Genomic DNA, 23,603 nt, shown 5'->3' on the forward strand with positions numbered 1-23,603 from the left:
TATATTTAAAGAAAAAATAATTATTTGTTTGTTTTGTTGTTGAAAGGGGTACTAAAAACCACAACAACATAAGTATTAACGTTATATATGAATAACTTTGACGACAACTCGACAACTTTAAACAGCAAACAGCAGTGTTTGTATTAACTCATACATACATAACATAATACACACTTAAAACATAGAAAACTTGTACCCCTTTTAACCCATATTTATAATTATTAATATATTTTTAGTCTGTATTTACCCCCCTGTAATAAACCCCCCATTTTTTGTTTTACTAACTATACGTTAGTTGTGAACCTATTTGTTTAGGTTTTTATTAAAGGAAAATAAATACAAGTATTTAACGTTATATTGATTTGTGAGTGACTTTTACTGTAATAATAATAATAATATTAAATAATATTTTATTTAATAATAAAATAGACTTAAAAAATAAAATAAAATCAAGTGTTTTATAGTATACTATAGTCTGTATTGTAATGTGTTTTATATGTCAATCATTTACTGCAGTTATATATAACAACAACAAGTGATTCAACAAATTGTTTGATTAGTTTTTTTTGGTTGAATTGAATTAAATTAATTTAATTTTCAATTGATTTTATAAATTGTTTTTTTTATTTTTTAATCAAAAAATAATAATTAATTTTAAACATATATATAATATGTCTGCGGATCCGATGTCTGCCCAAAATGTGTCCAAAATGACCAAAATTGGTTTGTATATACAAATATAGACAATGTTTTTGATACCATTGATGGCATCATAATTGTAGACCTAATTAATGGTAACTTTTTCTTCTTCTTCTTCATTGATATCATCACTTCCAGAGGCCAAGCAATTGCTACAAAAGTGGAGAGAAGATAATGTTAGAAACTCGGAGACTGTACGAGATATTTGGCTAAACATGGATTTTGGATCAACTCTTGGCGATGAAAGTAAGTTAACAATAATTATAAGATTGATTGATCTGCKATAATGTCCTTCAAATCAATTAATTGATTGGTGATTGTCATCCACTTACTTATCATATCAACAGAATGGCAAGTTCTGGAACAGGTCTGCATCGCTGCCATCGATCTGCACGACAACGAACTAATCAAAGACTGTCTGCAACAGTTGGACACCAAGTTTGCCAATAGTTCACGTGTCAGACGACTGAAGATAATGGCAAAGTATGAACTAAGAGAACGATTTGAAGACGCCTTTCAAGCCTACGAACAGATGATCGAAAAAGACGAATCCAATTCATTGCTATACAAACGCCAAATAGCTATACTGTTGGCCGAAAGGCGTATCGGCGAAGCCATCAAAGAGCTATGCGATTATCTCAAGAAGTTTATGAACGATACCGAAGCTTGGCTTCAATTATCAGATCTGTATGTCGAAGAACAAGAGTACAACAAAGCCGCCTATTGTGTGGAGGAATTGATTTTAGCCAATCCACACAATCATCTATACCACGAACGATATGCAGCCATTCAGTACACTATCAATACTACCGAAAGTCTGGAACTGTCGCGAACCTACTTCTCGCAGGCGTTGCGATTGAATCCAAACAATTTGCGTGCACTCTATGGGCTACTGTTGGCGGCCAACAGTGTGGCCTCATTGCCGAAAACTACTTCGCAGAAAAAACGTGAAAACTTACGTATAGCCAGTTGGGCATCCAATCAGATCAGTAGACTCTATAAAGACAACTCGTCCGACGATGAAAACCGAATTGTCGCTATGGAAGGAATGTTAGCCAATTTGCAGATCACCTCAAATAGCACTTAAGATATTAATTAATTGAATGATAATTAATATATTTGTTTTGTTTTTTTAATTTATATACAATTTATATCTATATTTTGGTATTTTTAATGAACATCTTCTCTATTATTAACTACTATTACTTCACTGTATTCTTCTAGTTCTTCTTCTCTGAACTTTTCGACACATATTAAAATCCTTGACATATATGTCGATAATTGTTGTTCACTAATTGATATCACTTTAAGACATGGATGACAATCGGTGGTAATATCGAAATTGGTTTTATTATTTTGTTTGTCTAATGGCACCCAAAATACTAGTCGTCCGCCGATTTTCAAATGAAAAGCACTAAAACTGAGTAAATCACTGAAAATATCACACAAATTGTATTCAACTTTTGCTGGAATGTGGCCATCGATCAGTTCATCCGGTATTTTATACTGTTTTTCGGTGCCAATACGTTCCCGAGATTCACGTTTACCGTACGGCGGATCAGTAATGATGGCGTCAATGGATAAACGTTTTTCTTTTCGCCAAATCGGTAGCGACGCGTCGGCGGCCACAACATCGATATACTTGTCTTGTAATCCGTATTGCTTTAGATTAGCTAAAATACTTTCGTCTTCGTCTCTCTGTTTGACGCCAGCTCTGGACGGTTTGGTCAGTCCATGGATTAGTTTATAATCAATATCAGTACCAAAAACATAGGCACCACAATAAGCTGCGGCAACTAATAGACTACCGGATCCAACAAACGGATCCAGTACTAAATCATTGGCAGTAATTCTAGCAATGTTTGTCATCAATAAACCTAATAGCGGTTCCATTGATGTATTGGCGATAAATTTTCTCGTTTTTAGCGACAATTTTGCGCAAACTTTTCGATTACTTTTGTATAGATGTCTACCGAATAAGATCTGAATTGGTTCCTCAGGTATTATATTTGAATCGCTGCCATAGTATTCAAACAGATGAAAACTATGATCGGGTGTCCGCAAATCAATCGGTCCTTCAAATGGTAAAAATCCGATTGTTTCGATCTTTTCGATTTTGTCCGCTAACGACAACTTTTTATTATAGGCGTCCACATAGATCCTAAACGAACTGTTCCGATATTGCGGTAATCGACAGCGCGGACACTGGCGTAGGTCATCGTAGAATTTGGTCAATTGATCCGAATTGATCCACAGTTCGTAGATATTGCGGGCCAACACTGTCCGCGACATCAATTGTTTCAGTTGTCTATCAGTGGCATTGCTTCGGAATATTATGAATGGCTAAAGAAGATGAAGAAGTAGTAGTAGAAGAAGAATAATAAGAAACAAAATAAAGAAATCATTTGATCGGATGTATTGACTAATCACAGACCTTATCGGACGGCTGTTCGCTGTACAAGAAATCGATGGCCAAAAGTGAACACAAACTTTCAAACTCCTGCAGAAGAAAAACCAAAATAAAATATTTATTAAAAAAATACAAAAAAAAAGTTAATAATAATCACCGAAACTCTGAAATCATTGTATTGATTGGCAAACCATAGCAAGTATTCAGACATTTGTCGTCTCTTCGAAAATCAATCGCACGGATCAACTGAAGAAAAAAATAAGTCACTGAAGAACTGACTGACTGTCAGAACCTATTCATAGACAACGTGTTTCAGACATCAGTCACGTGTGACTCCACTAAAAACACATACATATTGTTTGGTCACATGTTTTGGTTGTGTTGTCTCTCAAAGACATCCTTTTCCGTCAATAATATCACACAAACTGTTGGATCGCTTAGTAAGCCGTAAGTCTGTCTCTCTCTTGACTTAAATAATTAATTAATTATTTTTAATTTTAATTGATTTCATAGTTAACCCAACGCTTTAAAAACCTCTTTAACTCTTGATTTGTCCTTAAACTCTAACTGAATCCTTGTATCACTTCCAAAGATGGTCAGGGAGGACAAGTCCACGTGGAAAGCCAACTATTTCCTTAAGTTGACGGTAAGTGGTGTTTCGGTTGTTGGCCATCACTGGCCATCAATTTTAACCCGATTATTGACTAATGATTTTTTTTGGTTTTATATATGTTTAGCAACTTCTCGATGAGTATCCGAAATGTTTTATCGTCGGTGTCGACAATGTCGGCTCCAAACAGATGCAACAGATCCGCCACTCGTTGCGCGAAGACGCTGTCCTATTGATGGGCAAGAATACGATGATCCGAAAGGCCATCAGAGGTCATCTGGAGAACAATCCGTCGCTCGAGAAGTTGTTGCCACACATTAAGTCGAACGTTGGCTTTGTCTTCACTAACTTGGAGTTAGTCGATGTCAGGGATAAGATTCTCGACAACAAAGTTAGTGCTCCGGCCCGAGCCGGTGCTATCGCTCCGATCGATGTGTTCATACCGGCACAGAATACCGGTTTGGGACCCGAAAAGACATCCTTTTTCCAGGCGCTGTCGATTCCCACTAAGATCTCGAAGGGAACCATTGAGATCATCAACGAAATCCATTTGATCAAAAAGGATGAGAAAGTTGGCGCCTCCGAGGCTACACTGTTGAACATGTTGAACATCTCGCCGTTTACTTACGGTCTAATCATACGCCAAGTGTACGATTCGGGTACCGTTTTCGATCCGGCTATTCTCGATATTACACCCGAAGATTTGCGCTCAAAGTTTTTGGCCGGTGTACGCAATGTGGCCGCTGTTTCACTGTCGATCGGCTATCCGACAATGGCTTCGGCTCCTCATTCGATTGTCAACGGTTTGAAGAACTTGATTGCCGTTGCAGTGGAAACCGATATCAACTTTGCGGCTGCCGATCGGGCCAAAGAGTACTTGAAAGATCCGTCAAAGTTTGCAGTGGCCGCCGCTCCGGCAGCTGCCGCCGCGGCTAAAGGTGGCTCACCCAAGAAGGAGGAGAAAAAGGAAGAGTCCGAAGAGGAAGAAGACGACGACATGGGTTTCGGTCTTTTTGATTAAAAAATCTTTTGATTATGACTTGAAATCTATTGAATTGAATTAATATTTGTTGTAAATTTTTTTTTACAATAAAATAATGAGAAACAAAACACAAATTGTTGTTTAAAGTCTATATAAAATTATTTTTCTTTAATCATCTTTTTTTTGGTCACAAACAAAATCTGATTAATAACTTATATTATTATTTTTAAATTAATTAGTAATTATTAAAAATCAATTTGCACTCAACAAACAAAAATTTTTTTAGTTACCATACAAATTGTGTGCTTAACATAACAGTACTTAACTTTTATATATATATATATATATATATATATTTATAAATTTATTTATCAAATAACCATAACATTATCAATTTTACCGTAACTGGAATGCTATTGGTATAAATATAAATATATAACACCTTGATAATAATCTATTCAATGTTAATAATAATAATAAAAACTTAATTAATGAATAGTTTAGTTTCTTTTAAAAAATAATTGATTAGTTAATTTCGCTAATAATAATTATGTAAAATTAAAAATTTATAATTAAAAAAACAAATGTGTTATAAATTGGTTTTAGTTCGGGGATTATCACCGACCAGTTCCCGAGGGTTAAGCTCTCCTTTTTGTATACGATTGCATGTCATCAGTAGATCATAATTAATCGTATCGTTGACTATAGAGTCGTGTTTATAGTCCGGATGTTGACTGACATAATCCCGAATCCATTGAGCAGTTGTCTTCAGTTTACCCGAAGCTCGATTGGCAATCAAATTGAGATACTGTTGAATAGTACACTGGGTATCGACATCCAGTTCAATACTGCTCAGGTAGTGTTTGAGTAATGGTACTAAACCGGGAAATTGTTGACCCTTTCCATTGATAATCTCATTGATCGACATCAGTACACACGACTCATCAAACGGTGTCGTTTCTGAATCAGATTTTTCGCAACAATTATCCGAACAACAACCGGTCGCTTCCACACATTTGGCCGCTTCGGGCGGTGATCTCAAACTGATAATGTCTTTTCGAAACCAAAACTTTGATCTCTTGACGGCATCACGTTTCTGAGCTTCGATCATATTTTCATCGACCTATTAGATTGGATCAATTGATTGAAATTAGTTTCCAATATTTCAAATGGGATTAAATACCACGAATTGATATGAATGACTATTACCTTTGAAATGGGAATCAATAGATTTAATTTGAACGACAGTATAACTCTGGTCAACAAAACAATGAACACAACGTAAGCGGCGTTTTCAAATTCGGTCATCTGGATTTCCATTGGCCGAAATTCGACCCGCCAGCCGATACCCGACTGGGGCGGCGGTGGCTTGAATCGCATTGTCTGCCAATTAGTCGACTGTATGTTCTGTAAATATTACCCGTAAACTTAATGTACCCACAGTTACCATAGTTGAAGTAACAAATGCTAACCTCGAAATGGTCGGTCTCGATCTCATCGTTTTGGTCCAACTTTTCCTTATAGACAACAATCGGATCTCTGATAAACAGATGGGCGATATGCTTGGCCAGCATCGGGTCGACACCGGCGTCGATCATCTGCTGATAGTAACACTTCTGATAGGTTAGCAAAATGTCGTTATATTTGTCGTTAGCTTCGCACAGATACGAGTCGATTGAGTCGTAACGGGATTTCGTTATACGAAACATATTGTGATTCAGCGGTTCTTCGCCGAGCTCTTCCTTGGTTCGGTCGTCAACCGAGGCCGAGATGATACCCCATCGACAGTCGCGGTCGACCAGATAGCCCCGGTGTATGGGCGAGGCGGCGCTCAGGGCCATAGCAATCGGACACATAGGTGTCAACTGGTCGTAGAGAACACGGGCCTCATTGATGTTCGACGCCTGGAATGTTACCTGAAGACAGGCGCAGCCCATACCGAAACCCATGCCATCCAAGTATAGATGATCGGTCTTCGATGCCGAATCTGATTCTTCATCGTCGAACGTTTCGTTGAACGGATCAACTGTTTTCGAGTCCTTAAAAATGGGTACATTTATGATGACTTTACGGCCGCGACGTTCGCGAATATTTTCGGCAATTGTCTTAAACCTTGGATGATAGCTACTGATGACTATAACAATTAATTAAGACAATTATTATTATTATTAATTATTGAAAAATGTATGGTAAACGCTTGATCCATACCGTCATCGGACAAGAATTGACTTCTTGTTGCACTGTTTTTCGGATCAGGTTTTGTAAACGGATGACTAAAATCATCGGTTCCTAAACTAAATGAAAAATTTTAAAAACAAAAATCAAATTTAATAACAAACTTAACGGTCTCTTCTTAAATAGTTTTCTGTTTTATCGTACAAACCGCGGATAACTAGTAATACAGAGAAGTGCTTCGTCTTCATCCAGCAAAGCATTGATCTCTTGTCGGCGGCTCTTCATATTGGCCTCGACTACATTGAAATGGGCGAGCGATCCGCCGCCCGAATAGTTAGACTCGTCGATGCCGTACGGCTTTCCCGGTGTCCCCTCAATCATCCATTCGCCCCATTCGGGTCGCCAAAGAACAGCACGATTGCTACCTTCCAGTTGTTCTCGACTGTCCATAACATCCAACAACTGTTTGGCCTTCAGACTGAGTCTTGCCTTTTTGTTTTTGTGGTCAAACTTGACAATCATATACTCGATCTAAATGAACAAAACAATAACAATGAATGTTAGGATCAATTGATGGTATGGTTAAAGAAGATTATTATTATTATTATTACTTCATCGCCCCATTTCAGTGTCTTATCGTTTCTGTCTTTCAGATTCTTAAACAAATTGATGAACTGATTGATGCCGTGTTGTCGGACATGTTCGGCGTGTTGTTTGGTCTCATCCCATGACAATGGTTTACCCAAAGATAATAAACCCATATCTCTCTCTTTCTCTTCTGGTAATGATGTCACTGATGATTATGAAGACACAGATGAAGAGTTAATACACAGACAGATAAAAGAGTCAAGAATTTGCAGATTCTTTGCGCATATGAATTGAATGTATATTTCAATTAGTGTTTTCACTGATGAACTGATGACACTACTGAAGACTTTGATGATGACCACAACCACCAGTGATGTCACTATGAGTTGATACTAATTGGTCACAAATTTTTCTCTCTCTTTCAATAATATCTGCAATTAATGTCATAAAAACAACAGTGAATATCGGCCATCGATTTGTATAATGTTTATGTAAAATATCATTGATATATGAATGATGATGATATTGATGATGAGGAACAATTGGATCAATTGGCCGATCATATGATGTTTGACATAAATTAACTGTATTTTTTTTTAAAAAAAAATAAATAATTTTTTTATTATATCATATTTGTTTTGACAACAATTTTTTTTTTTTGGTTAACAATTACACTGTTATTCTCTCTCTCTCTTTCTATACATTGAACTGCACTTTAATTGCACTAAACATTGGATGCAATACTACAGTGTATTAATAACATATGTATGCAAACAACAAATGCTAAATCAAATGCAATTCAATCACTGAATAATATTTTTTAATACATTATTATACAGTAGTACTACATATATCACAACTTACTGAATGAATTGGCAATCAATGCATATTTGATTAAAATGAAGTTTTTTTTTGTATAATAGTTATAATTTTATTTGTATTTTTTTTAAACAGTATTATCACAAGTTTTTTTTTGTAATTATTATCATTCGCTGGTATTTTTCATACACACTTGCGATGATTGCCTTCAAAACCAAATAATATAAAATTAAAAACAAAAAAAAATTTAATATCAATTCATATATCACTGACATTATCATCAATTTGTTGGTTAGCCTCCAAATACCAATATTAGTGACCTTCATATACAATATATATAAATATAAGATATATAAATATATATATCTTATATAAAACTTAATTATTTTTCTATAACCTACGGTATTATTATTAACTATCTATAACTTAGTTACAAAAAATATTACCGTAAAATCTATTGTATTAGTCGCGACTTATACAACAAAAAAAGTGATCTAGGTTAAAAATATAGACCTGCGACTTATACATGAGGTGCGACTTATATATAAAAAAAATTCAAAATATTAAAAATTAATTTCTATTTATTTAATAAAATTTTTATCACTAAAATCCTTCAAAATCAGAATCAGAGTCAGTATTGAATGCATTCAAAAAATCCAATTCATTTGAAACTCTTTCATTAGTATTGTCATCAGATTCGATGTCTGTCACCTCATGAGTAGCGTCTTGATTGTAATCACAAATACCGGCCTTTTTGAAGCCATTTTTGATACAATCAACAGACACTTCGTCCCAACTCTTCTTAATCCAACGACAGATCTCACAATAAGAAGCTCTTCTCATTGAACCACTTTTAGTGAATGTATGATAGCCTTCAATCATCCACTTCTCCCACTCTTTTCTCAATTTTGATTTGAATGACCGGTTGATAGTTAAGCCTGTAACTTTTTAGTTAATCCTTTCGGTATTACCGCCAAAGTCGACAACATATTAGCCTCCGATTTTGATTTTTCGGTAATATGAGCTGTCATTGAGTCATAAATAACAATCGATTTTTTATTGAAAAATGAGTTTTTTCTTCGTTTCCAAACTAATGACAACCACTCAATGAATACTTCTTCAGTCATCCAACCGCTAGGGTTTGCTTTCACTATTATTCCTTTAGGAAAATCTTCTTTGGGTATCGTTTTACGTTTAAATATGACCATAGGATCACATTTTCCGCCATCAGCAGTGACACACAACACAACCGTGAAAAAACTTTTCTCGTTTACGGTAGATTTTATTTTAACTTCTTTTGCACCAACTGAATCAACTGTGAAATTTCCAATAATATCGAAACTAACCGGTACTTCATCCATATTACCGATGTGTTGGTATTGAACACCATCTCTATTGTTATTCATATAAGCCATAAACTCAGCCATTTTTAGCTCCCAATTTTGTGGTAATTTCTGACCAATACTGGACACAGCTCTGACCGATAACTTGTTTCTCCGCATAAAACTGTTACACCAACAGTCACTGGCTTTGAAACCCGTAATCGACTTATTGATAGCAATCTCTTTGGCTTTTAACTTAATGTTGACTAATGTTACACGAAATCCTTGTTTTCTTTGGTCTAAGACCCAGGTCTTAATTTCTCTCTCGATTTCGGGCCAAAAACACTGGTTTCCTCTCCGGTTTTTTTTTGTTAAGTATTGATTTAATTTTACGCCAATCTCTGACTAATTTCTCATTTATACCGAAATGTCTTTCAGCCCCTCTATTTCCGTCTTCGTTCGTCTCCGCAAAAGCAATCACTTCCAACTTCTTCGCTGTTGTGTAAGAATGTCTTACCATTTTGTTTAATGATATCAAACAATTGCTACAATTCAATACACTTTTGATGCATACAAACAATTGACTACATATGACATGAGTTACAGTTTATTAAAAAGTTGTGCGACTTATACATGAGGTGCGACTTATACAACAAAATTATTATAATTTTTATCAATAAATGACCTGCGACCTATACACCAGATCGACTTATAATTAAGATTTTACGGTAATGTTTTTGTTTAGTTTTTTTTTGAGGGGACAGTCAATAACAAGTGTCCCAAAAAAATTTTTAATCATTATTATTATCATTGGATAGATTCTAGACTATAGACCTATTGAGTTAGTGATTAACTTTTTTAAAAAAAAGTTAGAAAATATTACATTTTTGATAATTGTTTTATTTTTATCAAAATATATTTTTTTTAAATTTGGAAATGGAAATAAACTACTGTATATAATATCGAAATTTTTTTGTTAATTTCAAAATTAAAATCAATTGTGTAAAATTAATATATATATATATATATATATATATATATATATTAAAATTTTATATAATACTATATTTAGCTGCAAATAATATTTATTATTTGTGTGTATATATGTTTAAATATAATTTTAATACTGTATTAACTTACATGTGTTTTATTAATACATGTATTATTATTATAACTTTTTTCAAATTAGGTACTCCCTGGACATGTATGCATTGTCTAAAGAGAGACCAACTTTCCCTGAATTACACAGACATTCAACTATTTAAAAAAAATCAAAATTATCAATTTGAAAAAAAACTATAATATACATAATGTTTTATATATTTTTTTATAAAAAAAAGTAGTAAAATTATATTAGTCATAATTATTTGTACTCTTAATAGTCATTAAATTTTACTAAATTTGAAACTTATTAAAGTAAAAAATATTTTGATATTTAATACTAGAGTAGATATTTCAAGTACAAGTATTTTATTATTATTATTAATTTAAATTTAATACAAATGTATTATTTATTTATTTATTTTTAAATTTTTAGAAAACATTTGGTAACTCTATATTAGACTCACCCGACAACTACTGGTATATATACAGTACACGTAATACTACTGTATATACACAATAATTATCATATTTTTTTGATTTATTTTTTTTAAATGTGAAACTTCCCAAACAAATCATTGATTGTTTGTTTTTTAAATTATTTAAATACTTATATAAACACTTTCAATAGTACAGTATTTAGTCTCATATTTAAACATATATAACATTATTTTATTATTTAATTATACAATTTATTGTTTTATATTTTTAATTTTGCAAATATTATGTATAGAACTAATTGGAGATCAAGTGATGTTAGTTTTTTGTGTATTAATAATTTAATTTAATCGATAATTAATATTAATTACTTAATATTATTATTTTATACTATACTATTTTTTATGATTGTCTATATATATATAATTAATTATAAATATGATTTAATTATTATATAAATATATATACCGGTATATGATATATCCGTACAAAAAATATTTCCTCAATTTATATACAATTAAATTAGCTATCATATTAAATAAATTGAATGTCAATTTTATTAATCTAAACAAAACAAAATTGTTTATTTATTTATTAAACTAATAAAAAAAATTTGTTTTTATTTGATTTGTTTCAATTTTTTTTTGAAGGACTGGAGAGCACAGGGACTGTCAATCAAAAGCAGTGCCTCGGATACAGCTATCAAACTATATGATGCCGCTGTCACTCAGGTATGTATAATACCATCCAATATAATAAATATTTATAGACATTTACCGGTAAATTAATTATTTTTATTTTATTTTTTTTGTGGATATGAAATGTACAGTTAATCGGATGGTATGACGACCCAAATTTGGGTGGACTGTCCAAAACATGCGACGACATGGTTAAGGCTGATCCTAATTTTAGTAATTTTATTATTATTTTTTTGGATTAATTTATGGGACAACCGGTGCTAAAAAAAAGTTTATTTTTGTTGTAGTTTTGGGCCGAAGTTTTAGTCTGGGCTTAGAATTGATCGGAACGACCAATAGTGTACGTTTGGACAGCAATTTGAAGGCACAGTTGGATGATTTGTTGCGATTGACCGAAAAACATAGAAACCAAATTGAGGACAGAGAACTGAAACATGTCGAGGCTGTCCATCGGTTTGCTTCGGGCGACTGGAACGGAGCATCAAATATATGGGAGGAAATTTTGGTCGACTATCCCACTGACATACAGGCCCTGAAGTTCAGCCACGACGCCCTTTTCTATTTGGGTAAAAGTACTCAAATCCGTGATTCTATCGCTAGGGTATTGCCGGTTTGGGATCAAAGTTCACTGCCATTAAAAAGGTATTTGAAAAAAATGATCAATAATTGTATGGAACGGTAGTTAAAAAAAACTTTTTTAGCTATATTCACGGTATGTATGCGTTTGGTTTGGAGGAAACACAGTTTTACGATAAAGCGGAACGGGAAGCAAAATTGGTTAGTTTTTATTTAAAAAACATGTTTTAACAACTCCTTTTTTAAAAAAAAACTTTATCCCCCCCCCCGACATCCAGGCGCTCGACGCCAACCGTAACGACGCCTGGGCTACCCATGCATTATCTCACGTATTAACTATGGAAAGTCGTAACGATGACGGTATTCAACTGATGAGTTCGACCACCGAGGACTGGGAGGTTTGCAACTTTTTGGCCTGTCATAATTTCTGGCATTGGGCACTGTTTCACATTGAAAAAGGCGAATACGAAAAGGCTGTCCAACTATTCGATAGTCAAATCGGTCGCCGAGCCGTCGAAAACGGGGCAATGTTGGACATAGTGGACGCTGCGTCACTACTCTATCGACTGGACCTAATCAAACCCAAACAGTTTACCACCGCTGAGCACTGGGATACCGTCTACTCAATTATTGAGCCCCACCTAAGCGACCATATCTACGGTTTCAATGACGCCCACTTTATGATGGCCTGTCTTGGGTCGCATCATACGAAAGCGGCCCAACAACTGGTCCGATCGTTTGATCCGTCAGTCAGTTCCGATGATTGGGTTAGAGTAACCGTTCCGCTGTTGGAAGCGATGATCGACTTCAACGACGAACGATACGCCAATGCAGTGGACAAACTCAACAAAATACGATACGATATCATTGATATCGGCGGTAGTGATGCTCAACGGGATGTGTTCAACCAATTGCTGATCGTTGCGGCCCTGAAATCGCCGAAAGACAGTCACAAAAGACTTTGCCAGCGATTATGTGCCGAAAGACGGGCATTGAATGACTCGCCATTTATTAACACATTATTATCGGTTCAATAATTAAAAAAAAAATTCAATAATAATTAAATCAACAAAAAAAAATAGTTTATAAAGTTTATATCGCTTTAAAAACCATATATAAAATGTTTTTTAAAATAAATCAGCAAAAAATAAATAATTTCATAGATATTTTAATTTTTTTAATTTTGTGAACATTTAGACTTATTTACAAATATATTATAAATATTTACATTTATTTGACATTACAATTATTGTTGCTAAGGTGTTAAGTCATTTTATAATATTATAATTAAAATAATTTTTTTTTTAGTAAAAAGAAAATCAATTGTAAATCTATGGAAACAAAGTTTTATTTATTTTTATTTTTATTTCATAAAAAACATTTCAGCCGATAATTATGCAAATATATGAAAATGCATAAATACAATATACATTATAAATATATAATATATAGTATACTCAACAGATAAACATGTTATAAATAATATACATAAATAATTTTTAATGGCATTAATATTGGATATTTCATTAAATATAATAAATTTTCATATAATATATATATAAAAATTAAATATAATATTTTTTATATAAATATGTTTATATATTCTTAATATTATTTAATAATTAATAGAAAAAATTATGAGAAAAAGATTTACATTAAAACCTAATGAGAAGCCAATTCATAAACCAATTATTAGAATAAACGATTTGAAACCACAAAGTATAACAAAAAACGGTACAAATTTTTTTTAGTTATTATAAGAATATTATTATTATTATTTAAATTATTATATATATATATATATATATATATATTGTATATATCAATACATAGGAACTGATGATATTGTTGGTCAAGTATCACAACAACAATTGTCTTATTCATTCAATATTAATAAAGATAATAAACTTATTGATAATAATATGATTATAATGAATACCAATAATAATGATGAAAGGACTGGTAGTTTGCAAACTATTAGTTCAATGGAAAGTAGTAGCAGTAGTACAGGTGGTAGTAGTAGTGGTAGTAGTAGTGGTGGTAGTAGTAGTGGTGGTGGTAGTAGTAATCAATATTTATCGATACCTAAAGTTCGTGTACAGACACCATCAGTTCAGGGACTTCGGAGATCATCACTGATGGGATCTGAACCATACTTCTCACGTCGTGGCAGTCGTTTGTTATCATTAGATGATGATTATAGTAGTAGTAATGGTGTCTCAAATACATTTAACAATAGAGTTAACAAAGATTTAATAATGTAAGACATATTTATTATATATATATAAGTCATATACTATTATATTAGTAATACTTTATCACAATTACATATTATATTATAATATAATATTTTATAATTTAAGTAATATTAAAATAATTTTTATATAGATTACAAATTAAATTATAAATAATAAATTTTACAAATACTATAATACTATATAATTATTAGACATTGACTTTATTTTTGATTTATATATTTTTTAATTTTCTATTTTAAAGGCTATTTTCGAGAAACCTCTCATTAAAGTCAACGCATAATTAATTTATTGATTTCAACTCATTATATATATATATATTCTGATGAGATATATATAAAAATTTGTCACAAAAAAAATCATATATTATTAGTAATAAATTCGTACAACAAATAGCAGTCCAAAGGCACCCAACTATTGCTCTTTGATTATCAACCCATTTCTGTGCGATGACATCGCCGGCGGCCAATAGGACACCTAATCTGATAAAAATAACAAATAATTTAATTAATTGATTTAATTTAATCAACAAAAAAAAATTATTAATAAAATTAATTTTATAAAATAGATTCTTAAAAATTGATTTATAATCCAATAAAAAATAAATAAATCGTGGACTAAACTTTTTATTTAACACCTCCACCCCACCCCTCCCTGGTTAATTATTAATTTAATTTATATAATTCATAATATTTTAGTATCTAGGTCATTTGATCAAGATATTTAAAAAAAAGATATATTATAGCAAAATAGTTGATACTGGGTTTTTAGGTACTATACTATACTACAGTATACTATACTCTCGCTCTCTCTCTCTCTCTCTCTCTCTCTCTCTCTCTCTCTCTCTCTCTCTCTCTCTCTTCTACAATACATTACAGTCAAATAATGTACCTTGACACTAATATTTTAATATTTATTTTTTGACTGTTTATAATAATTACATATTTTATTTGAAAATTTTATATTATTTTTTTGTTGTTGAAAAATATCAAACAAATGTCAACTAAATGTCAATTTTTACAGAATTATAAACATCTCTAATATTGGGTATTAGTAATTGAGATATCGGTATCTTATTTATAGTTAAACAATTTATGTATAATTATATAATTTTTGTTTATTATATTTTAAAAAATTTTAAATTTATTTAAAAAGTATAATTTTTCATTTGTTTTTTTTGTTAATTTTTAATTACTATTTAGAATTGAAAAATGTAATAAATATATTAATCATATTTAGTTTCTACAAATATATTAAATTACAAATGAGAAAAATAAAATATTTTTTTAATAAAAAAAACTATAGTTTACTTCAATTACTATTACTTAACTAAATAAAATTATTTTTTAATTAAAAATTATATTATAACCCATATGTTTAATAACGTCATTATTGATGTAAATTAAAGTTTAGAATTAATTAATAAAAAATTAAAATTTTTTAACTAATTTTTTTTCTTATTATATATACTTATTTATTGATGTCTCTTATCAATTACAGTTAAGACATCGTTACAAAAAAAGTAAATTTTTATAATTTTAATTTATATTACTATAATAAGTAAGTCTAGTATAACAATAAGTTAATATTTTTTTTAATTTTAGTAAAATAAAATAAACAAATATACTAAATCTTAATTATAATTACATAATCTATTATTTCTATTTGAAAAAACTATAATTTTTAAATACTTAAATTTTATCACTTTTAAAAAAAATTATTTTTGTGTTTTAATTAACTACTAAATTAAACTAATCATTACATCAGTACAACTATAAAACTTTAAACAAAAATGATGGTTAAAAACAACAACAATATGTTTACAATTGTCGTGATGCTGATGATGGTATGGATGGTTATAATGAGCACCTGTATGATTGATGTTTGTCATGGTCGGTTATGTAGCTCAGATGAGGATTGCGATAGTAAAAGTGGACTATTTGCACATTGTAGAAATGGTAAATGTAGCAATTAAGATTGTTGGGTGTCAACAACAATAAACCCACAATCTAGAYACCCACACCCACACACACACACACACACACATACACACCCGCTTTTTATACATACATATCAAAATTAATAATTATTTTTTTTAAATAAATTAATAATTTCAATAATAATTTCATTATTATTATATATATAATCTAAATTTTATTAATATAAACTAAATTGTATCTGGGTGTATGTTTAGGTGTGCTTTAAAAATAACAATAAAACAATTATTATTATTATTTAAATTTTTTTTATGTATAATAATAATAAACATTTTCAAGTTTTCTATAATGTGATTATGTGTGTGTTTTAAATTAAATTTAACACTATGTCTAAAACTTTCTATAAAAAAATCAAACTAAATAAATATTTATGAGTATAATAAAAATATATTTTATTTAAATTAATTATAACTTTTATTTAATAATAATTATAATATTGTATTTCTGTGTACATTTTTAACTAATATAGTGTTTAATTATTGTTGTTATTTAAGTATAATTTAAAAAATACATTTTATATATTCTTAATATTTTAATAGAAATAATAATTTAATGATTAATAGAAAAAATATGAGAAAAAGATTTACATTAAAACCTAATGAGAAGCCAATTCATAAACCAATTATTAGAGTAAATGATTTGAAACCACAAAGTATAACAAAAAAATGGTATAAATTTTTTAAAAGTTATTATAAAAATATTATTTTATTATTTAAATTACATTATATATACTTTATATATCAATACATCAGTAACTGATGATATTGTTGGTCAAGTATCTCAACAACAATAGTTTTATTCATTCACTATTAATAAAGACAATAAACTTATTGATAATGAGATGATTATAATGAATACCAATAATGATAATGAAGGGACTGGTAGTTTGCAAACTACTATTAGTTCAATGGAAAGTAGTAGTAGTAATCAATTCAGGGATTTCGGAGGTCATCACTAATCGGATATGAATAGGATTTGAAATATTTTATAAAAAACTATGTTTGAGCAAAAAAATTGTTTGTTTTGTTTTTTATTTAATAAAAAATATATTAATTAACTAATTTTATAGAAGTTTACATAATTTTTTTGTGAGTATAACATTCAATTATTATATTTTTTTTTAAATATATAAAATCTGATATTTAATAAACAAAAAAATATATATACTGTAAATAGACTGTTATATATATATGGTATATAAATATAATTAGTTATGTTTTTGTTCCCCTTTTTCCCCCAATTTCCACGTATAGTATATATTCCAGACTAATGAAACCAATGCAACCACCGGTAGTCTAATAATAATAATAATTGATTCAAAAAAAACATCATTAATAAAAATTGAAATCAATTAACTAAAAACTAAAAATTTTCAAAAACCTATAGTTAAGTGGAACCAAATAAAAGTTAAACAAAGCAACAAATGGCCACAATTTCCACGCGGCTATCATAATGTCGACATAGTTTTTCTCGATGTTGGCCCTGATCTGTGCCATTGTTTCGCCATTCATTACGCCCAACACCGGTAGTGCCGTAAATTGTAGGACCGGATTAAAGCATAGCTACCAAAAAAAACAATAACAACAAAAGTGTCAACAAAACAATTACCGGTATCGGTAAATAAAATTATTTTTAAAAAACACACATTACCTGATCGGCCAGGACTTTCTTAATCGGTGTCCACTTACCGGTCTCGCCGAACGCACGCTCCAAGAATACCAACCAATTTCTGATGACAGGTCCCTTTGATATAAAAAAATTATTACGGTATTGAATTTTTAATTAAACACAAAAAATGAATACAATTAATATAAATTATCTATTTTTAAAAATTTTTAAAAATGATTAAAAAGTCCGAAATTATTATTAGTAATAAAACCGTACAATAAATAGCAGTCCAAAGGCACCGAACTTTGCCGTTCGCTTCCAATTCCATTGTTCTTGTTTTTCAACCCCTTTCTGGGCGATGACATCGCCGGCGGCCAATAGGACACCTAATCAGATGAAAATAATACAAAATTTAATTAATTGATTTACCGGTAATTTAATGAAAAAAAAATATTAATAAAATTTATTTTAAAAATTTATTTATAATTCAACAAAATCGTGGACTAAACACTTTTTCCCACCCACCCCCTCTGATTAATCTAAATAATATAAATATAATAATAAACTAATATAAATAAAACATATAAATCTTCTAGTATCTAGGTCATTTGATCTAGATAATTTTTGTTTAAAAAAAAGATATGTAAAATAACTTGCAAAATAGTTAATAATGGTTTTTTAATGCACAAATACATTACAGTCAAATAATGTACCTTGACACTAATATTTTAATATTTAATTTTGACTGTTTATAATAATAGATTTCACATTAGATTTTATTTGAAAATAGTATATTATTTTTTTAAATGTCAAACAAGTGTCAACTAAATGTCAATTTATACAGGATTTCAATATCTCTAATATTGAGTATAGTAATTGAGAATATTGAGTACCTCCCTGTCCCTTTAACATACCGGTGCACTACTACTGTACATAATGTATAACATATATATAACACATCCAAAAACCATATATTAACTATAGTAACTTTGTACACATTTATTTTGTCTTTTTTTAAAAAAAAAACCAGTCTCTCCTATTTTGTAACCCAATATTATCTTAATATTAAACAGTTTTACGACAATTTTTTTTGTGTATTTTATTTATTATAAATTATTCCTTTGATTGATATGATATTAACATTAAAAGTTATATCCAATTAATAATAAACAGCATTTATATATATATTTTTTAAAAAAAATATTATAAATTATATCGTAAACAGTAGTTATCAATTTAAAACAAACTTTTTGTTTGTTTGGATGCAATTTTTTTGTTGATTAATAATGTACTTAAATATTTGTAATTTTTAAATATATAATATCTGGATACTGTATATAAATAATCTAAATAGTGATAATATATATTCAAAAATAGCTGACTATAAAACAATAATTCAATACATAAAACTAACTGTACTTAACAAAAAAATTGTATTTAAAAAAATTAATTAATTAATGGTTAATAATTTTTGTGCGATTATAATATAAATAATTTATATATTGTTTAATATAAATTATATATTTTTAAAAAATCATGCATTTAAACTTATAAAACACATATTATATAACATTTTATTGATTAAAAAATAAATTATTTGTGCCTAAATTCATAAAAACTAAAATTAAATTATAAGATATACTATATTTTTTAGATTCTTTATATAAATTTATATATTTAGTCCTATTGTTCAATCTCCACCATCAATGACAATTACATATATTTTTTATATCCATTTATATAACCTAACCAAATGTAGGGTCGACTGTAGAGGAAATACATGACAGTGCCGTACATTTTTTGGTGAACACCTGTTCCCAAAATTACGGGTATCATATATTAAATATTAATTTACTGTATATAAATATATTGTAGATTTAATTCATACTAATATTTATATTACACTAAAAATATATTTCATCTCCTATTTCACTAATGTATTATATTATACATAATTTATACACAGTATATCGTACTAACAATTTTTAAAAAAATATATCATTGTATGTAATATTTTTTTGGTTATACATTGCATCACTTTTTTAAAGCTATTATTACATTGTATTATTATAAAGTTAATAGTCTAACAAAAATTAAAACTTTCAAATTAAAAAATACAATTACATAACTATAAATATATTGATGCGTGTTGAATGGTAAATTGTCAAATCTAATTTTATCATAAATTACTGATAATTAAAAATAAAATAAAATTAAATATATATATATATATTTAATTTTGTTGTTGTTGATTAACTACAAAGTTTTCAGTAATAAGATATAAACTTTTTTTTATACACATAATATCCAAATATTAGTTAAAAACAGTTAAATAATTTTTGTTTTTATAATTTAATATCAATCAAAATTTTAACCAATGAAATTATATGAAATACCAATATATATATATATATATATATATTTAAAAATATATTAATTACAATATTGGATAATAATATAATTGGATTATAATACAGGTATATATATATATAATATTTACCGGTTGTCGTGCATTGCGTAATGAGAGGATAGGCGTGAAGTAGTCTATTATAACCGCCAAACACTCTCATTAACATTATGTTTGCCAAACAATTATTATTATTTTGTTATTATTTATTTAATAGTTATTTTTTTTTTGATTTTTTAAAAACACAATTTACAATTCAATAATTTTTCTTAGTTTAGTTTTAATGAAATAACATTATAAACCGTTGTGTGTGTGTATATATATATGATTTAAATTTTATGGGCAAATGTTTTTTTAATTAATAATTACTATAGAGATATCATATCATATCGTATAGCATATCATTTATATATGATATTCAATATATATGTTCAATACCTTCACTGGATTTTGATGGATAGGCTTGATTCACATGTTGTTGATATTAAAACATCGTGTTTAGAGCACTGGTATGTTTATATAGATGTCGTTCCCTATCATATACTGTATGTACTGTACAAATGTAGTGTAGGTATAAGTAAGTCATGAATGATTGCATCGATCAGTTTGGTTGGTTGGTTGATGTCGTCAAAAGTTTTTATGCGCTTTAATTAATTAATAATAAGTATTTTGATAATAATTTTTTAAAAACTATAATTAATAGTCCGAAACAACAAAAATAATAAAAAAAAAACAATTATTTTTTACGTTGATTTGCAAAGTGGGCGGCCGATTGATTGCCGCCGCCGGCAGTCATTACGGGTATAAGTGTGGGCGGCGGAGGCGGTGGTGCCGTCAAATGTGGTGGAATCGCTGACATGGCCTGGGCTAGATGAGCGGGCGGCACTGGCGGTACCGGTGGCATCACACCGACTGCGGCCATATGGGCGGCAGCAGCAGCAGCGGCCGATCCGTGCATTGAGTGCAATGGTGGCGGCTGTCCAATGTTAACTGGTGGAGGCGGTAGAGACGAGTGGACACCGGGCGGTGCTTGCGGTCCGCCTAAACATATTAAACACCGGTTTATTGATTTAAATATATATTTATAGACTGATAATAGGTTTTAATTTGTCTCTAATAACCAGAATATCCCGGATATTGATAATACTGATCCCATGAGGGAGGTGTCGGTGGAACTGGCGGCGGTGGCGGAAGAATCGGCGGCTGTCCAATGGGTGGCGGATATCGATAGCGATTCTGTGACTGATTCTGCGACCCGAACATTGGCGGCTGCGGTTTATTGACGACTGCATTGCCCTGAAGTGATGGCAGAGGCTGAGCCGCCGCCACAGAAGGATGTAGTTGTAATGGTGGTGGTGGAGGCGGTGCCACTCCAGGAGGTATTCCATGTGTGACCACTGATGGTACATTGATAGGTGCAGCCAATGGATTGTTATTGCCTGCAATAATGGCAGGCGTTGTCGATGTAGGTGTCGGTGTTGACCCTGACTTTTGTGAGGTCGGCGCCGGACTATTTGGCGGCGAATCTTGAGGTGTATCGGGTAATGGTGTCGAATAGAGATCCAGCACTTGATGGCAAATATCTTCTAAAACATCGATATTGATATCTTCGACAAACATATCCCACCAGTTCTTATGATGGGCCAGTCGTGTCTCCCAATCGCTTACTTCAAATTTCGACAGTTTTCCGGCCAAAAACATTAGCGCTATGGCTATTATCTCGGGTTCCCACTGAAGACAAATGGTTGTACTTAAGCTGATGTCCACACATAGACACACATCAAGATTAAGATTATTCATCTACAGAACTAGTTTGGGTGACATTCATACCTATCATTGATGAAAGTCCAGGCCATCTGAACCATCTTATTGAGCTTATCTTTATCACCCTTAAGACATTTGGCGTACTTCAGCAGATATTCGTACGGATGATCCACTTGTAGATCAAATCGGATTGTCTGCAATACAATACGTTCTAACGTTAGGACCTCCTCTTTCGGATCGTCACCAAACGTATTGAACTGATGGTCAGTTAACAGTGTACGAGCCGTTTTGATAATGTCTTTGCATTTTTTCGGTGTCTCTTCGACTTTACCGGCCAGAAACAGACAGCACGAAGCGGTAACATATCGGGGAAACGATTTGAACGAATGGTGCATATAGAATCGATGAAAGTAGACAACACCGGTGGCCATTGTGTCGTGGCCGAGTTTCATGGCAGTACCGACTTTCAATATAAAACGCGAACCTTCCCGTCGGTATCGTTGTTCAGTATCCGATGGTATGCCGTCGCCGAGTGATGGCGTCCGTCGTAATTCATTTTTATCGTAAAACCAGTTGGACATCGGGATGTTGCTGCTGATCGGGACGGCGGCCACCGATTCACTGTAAAAGAGGTGATAGATCAGGTCAGGTCAGGTCAAGTCGGGTTAGATTAAGACACAATCATCTAATAGTAGTTTAGCCATACCTTTGCTCTAAAATCATCAATAGATTTATTCAAGTGACCACTTTTTTTTCTTCTTCTTCTTCTTGCTTATGGTTATAGTCTTTTTTCTGCTGCCGAGAGACGATCAATCAGTTGGTCAGTTGTCGATCAATTGATCCATACATTTGTCGGATATGTTGTGACAATACCTTACTGTATATATTGTCAGACAGTCAGCACAATAACAATACAATACACTGTATGTATACACTGTGTGTGTAATGTATTATAACAACACTGCCATTGATATTACATTAGTTATAATCGTTTAGATATTAATACTGTGATGTGTGTGACACAGACACCGGTATGCAATGGGCGCCACCTATCTATTGCACAGTTATGTACAGTGGACAGGTAGTTTATCCATAAATATAATTTATTAATATATTAAAAAAGTAATTTATAAACACTTTTTTAATCACTTTAT

The 23,603-nt window shown here is 30.7% G+C and overlaps 7 protein-coding genes across 7 annotated transcripts; 3 read left to right on the forward strand and 4 right to left on the reverse strand.

Moving 5' to 3' along the window:
* Nucleotides 1-494: 494 nt before the first annotated feature.
* LOC128955378 (ER membrane protein complex subunit 2-like) lies at nucleotides 495-1,874 on the forward strand. Its single transcript, XM_054301044.1, has 3 exons — nucleotides 495-723; nucleotides 838-945; nucleotides 1,047-1,874. Exons 1-3 carry the CDS (start codon nucleotides 672-674, stop codon nucleotides 1,784-1,786), a joined length of 900 nt encoding a protein of 299 aa, XP_054157019.1. The 5' UTR covers nucleotides 495-671; the 3' UTR covers nucleotides 1,787-1,874.
* LOC128955376 (tRNA (guanine(10)-N2)-methyltransferase homolog) lies at nucleotides 1,822-3,430 on the reverse strand. The gene is made up of 3 exons (XM_054301041.1): nucleotides 3,267-3,430; nucleotides 3,134-3,199; nucleotides 1,822-3,042 (listed from the first exon to the last, which is right to left on the reverse strand). The coding sequence occupies exons 1-3, from the start codon at nucleotides 3,318-3,320 to the stop codon at nucleotides 1,870-1,872; spliced, it is 1,293 nt and encodes a 430-aa protein (XP_054157016.1). The 5' UTR covers nucleotides 3,321-3,430; the 3' UTR covers nucleotides 1,822-1,869.
* A 54-nt stretch (nucleotides 3,431-3,484) lies between these two features.
* On the forward strand, nucleotides 3,485-4,829 carry LOC128955377 (60S acidic ribosomal protein P0-like). Its single transcript, XM_054301042.1, has 3 exons — nucleotides 3,485-3,556; nucleotides 3,623-3,755; nucleotides 3,847-4,829. Exons 2-3 carry the CDS (start codon nucleotides 3,702-3,704, stop codon nucleotides 4,738-4,740), a joined length of 948 nt encoding a protein of 315 aa, XP_054157017.1. The 5' UTR covers nucleotides 3,485-3,556; nucleotides 3,623-3,701; the 3' UTR covers nucleotides 4,741-4,829.
* Nucleotides 4,830-5,290: 461 nt separating this feature from the next.
* Nucleotides 5,291-8,164, reverse strand: LOC128956065 (glutamate--cysteine ligase catalytic subunit-like). The gene is made up of 6 exons (XM_054301746.1): nucleotides 7,488-8,164; nucleotides 7,085-7,407; nucleotides 6,910-6,995; nucleotides 6,174-6,835; nucleotides 5,911-6,108; nucleotides 5,291-5,824 (listed from the first exon to the last, which is right to left on the reverse strand). Exons 1-6 carry the CDS (start codon nucleotides 7,635-7,637, stop codon nucleotides 5,291-5,293), a joined length of 1,953 nt encoding a protein of 650 aa, XP_054157721.1. The 5' UTR covers nucleotides 7,638-8,164.
* A 3,245-nt stretch (nucleotides 8,165-11,409) lies between these two features.
* LOC128955283 (tetratricopeptide repeat protein 38-like) lies at nucleotides 11,410-13,555 on the forward strand. Its single transcript, XM_054300939.1, has 6 exons — nucleotides 11,410-11,461; nucleotides 11,795-11,875; nucleotides 11,974-12,055; nucleotides 12,130-12,484; nucleotides 12,544-12,619; nucleotides 12,697-13,555. Exons 1-6 carry the CDS (start codon nucleotides 11,432-11,434, stop codon nucleotides 13,453-13,455), a joined length of 1,383 nt encoding a protein of 460 aa, XP_054156914.1. The 5' UTR covers nucleotides 11,410-11,431; the 3' UTR covers nucleotides 13,456-13,555.
* Nucleotides 13,556-17,781: 4,226 nt separating this feature from the next.
* LOC128956237 (protein Mpv17-like) lies at nucleotides 17,782-20,906 on the reverse strand. The gene is made up of 5 exons (XM_054301926.1): nucleotides 20,779-20,906; nucleotides 18,555-18,664; nucleotides 18,321-18,413; nucleotides 18,051-18,232; nucleotides 17,782-17,965 (listed from the first exon to the last, which is right to left on the reverse strand). Exons 1-5 carry the CDS (start codon nucleotides 20,852-20,854, stop codon nucleotides 17,878-17,880), a joined length of 549 nt encoding a protein of 182 aa, XP_054157901.1. The 5' UTR covers nucleotides 20,855-20,906; the 3' UTR covers nucleotides 17,782-17,877.
* A 105-nt stretch (nucleotides 20,907-21,011) lies between these two features.
* On the reverse strand, nucleotides 21,012-23,452 carry LOC128956236 (cyclin-K-like). Its single transcript, XM_054301925.1, has 5 exons — nucleotides 23,156-23,452; nucleotides 22,516-23,070; nucleotides 21,807-22,441; nucleotides 21,433-21,726; nucleotides 21,012-21,329 (listed from the first exon to the last, which is right to left on the reverse strand). Exons 1-5 carry the CDS (start codon nucleotides 23,170-23,172, stop codon nucleotides 21,313-21,315), a joined length of 1,518 nt encoding a protein of 505 aa, XP_054157900.1. The 5' UTR covers nucleotides 23,173-23,452; the 3' UTR covers nucleotides 21,012-21,312.
* Nucleotides 23,453-23,603: the final 151 nt, after the last annotated feature.

The sequence above is a fragment of the Oppia nitens genome, unplaced genomic scaffold (genome assembly GCF_028296485.1).
Source record: "Oppia nitens isolate AA-2021 unplaced genomic scaffold, nextdenovo-longstitch-racon4-pilon3 scaffold2_pilon_pilon_pilon, whole genome shotgun sequence".
In the NCBI taxonomy this organism is placed as follows: Eukaryota; Metazoa; Arthropoda; class Arachnida; order Sarcoptiformes; family Oppiidae; genus Oppia; species Oppia nitens.

Excerpts from the sequence above, each read along its gene's own strand:
- LOC128955378 (XM_054301044.1), top strand. The coding sequence starts at position 672 with ATGTCTGCGGATCCGATGTCTGCCCAAAATGTGTCCAAAATGACCAAA. Across the intron at positions 724-837 it reads GTCCAAAATGACCAAAATTG|AGGCCAAGCAATTGCTACAA; the intron begins GTTTGTATATAC and ends CATCACTTCCAG. Across the intron at positions 946-1,046 it reads ATCAACTCTTGGCGATGAAA|AATGGCAAGTTCTGGAACAG; the intron begins GTAAGTTAACAA and ends TCATATCAACAG.
- LOC128955376 (XM_054301041.1), bottom strand. The coding sequence starts at position 3,320 with ATGTCTGAATACTTGCTATGGTTTGCCAATCAATACAATGATTTCAGA. Across the intron at positions 3,200-3,266 it reads ACAATGATTTCAGAGTTTCG|GAGTTTGAAAGTTTGTGTTC; the intron begins GTGATTATTATT and ends TTTCTTCTGCAG. Across the intron at positions 3,043-3,133 it reads GCGAACAGCCGTCCGATAAG|CCATTCATAATATTCCGAAG; the intron begins GTCTGTGATTAG and ends CATCTTCTTTAG.
- LOC128955377 (XM_054301042.1), top strand. The coding sequence starts at position 3,702 with ATGGTCAGGGAGGACAAGTCCACGTGGAAAGCCAACTATTTCCTTAAG. Across the intron at positions 3,756-3,846 it reads ACTATTTCCTTAAGTTGACG|CAACTTCTCGATGAGTATCC; the intron begins GTAAGTGGTGTT and ends ATATATGTTTAG.
- LOC128956065 (XM_054301746.1), bottom strand. The coding sequence starts at position 7,637 with ATGGGTTTATTATCTTTGGGTAAACCATTGTCATGGGATGAGACCAAA. Across the intron at positions 6,996-7,084 it reads TGTATTACTAGTTATCCGCG|TTTAGGAACCGATGATTTTA; the intron begins GTTTGTACGATA and ends TTTTTCATTTAG. Across the intron at positions 6,836-6,909 it reads TCAATTCTTGTCCGATGACG|TCATCAGTAGCTATCATCCA; the intron begins GTATGGATCAAG and ends TAATTGTTATAG.
- LOC128955283 (XM_054300939.1), top strand. The coding sequence starts at position 11,432 with ATGTATAGAACTAATTGGAGATCAAGTGAT. Across the intron at positions 12,056-12,129 it reads TAAGGCTGATCCTAATTTTA|TTTTGGGCCGAAGTTTTAGT; the intron begins GTAATTTTATTA and ends TTTTTGTTGTAG. Across the intron at positions 12,485-12,543 it reads AGTTCACTGCCATTAAAAAG|CTATATTCACGGTATGTATG; the intron begins GTATTTGAAAAA and ends AAACTTTTTTAG.
- LOC128956237 (XM_054301926.1), bottom strand. The coding sequence starts at position 20,854 with ATGTTAATGAGAGTGTTTGGCGGTTATAATAGACTACTTCACGCCTAT. Across the intron at positions 18,665-20,778 it reads TACGCAATGCACGACAACCG|GTGTCCTATTGGCCGCCGGC; the intron begins GTAAATATTATA and ends TCATCTGATTAG. Across the intron at positions 18,233-18,320 it reads AGAAAGTCCTGGCCGATCAG|CTATGCTTTAATCCGGTCCT; the intron begins GTAATGTGTGTT and ends TTTTTTTGGTAG.
- LOC128956236 (XM_054301925.1), bottom strand. Across the intron at positions 22,442-22,515 it reads TGGACTTTCATCAATGATAG|CTTAAGTACAACCATTTGTC; the intron begins GTATGAATGTCA and ends TGTGGACATCAG. Across the intron at positions 21,727-21,806 it reads TCAATATCCGGGATATTCTG|GCGGACCGCAAGCACCGCCC; the intron begins GTTATTAGAGAC and ends TAATATGTTTAG.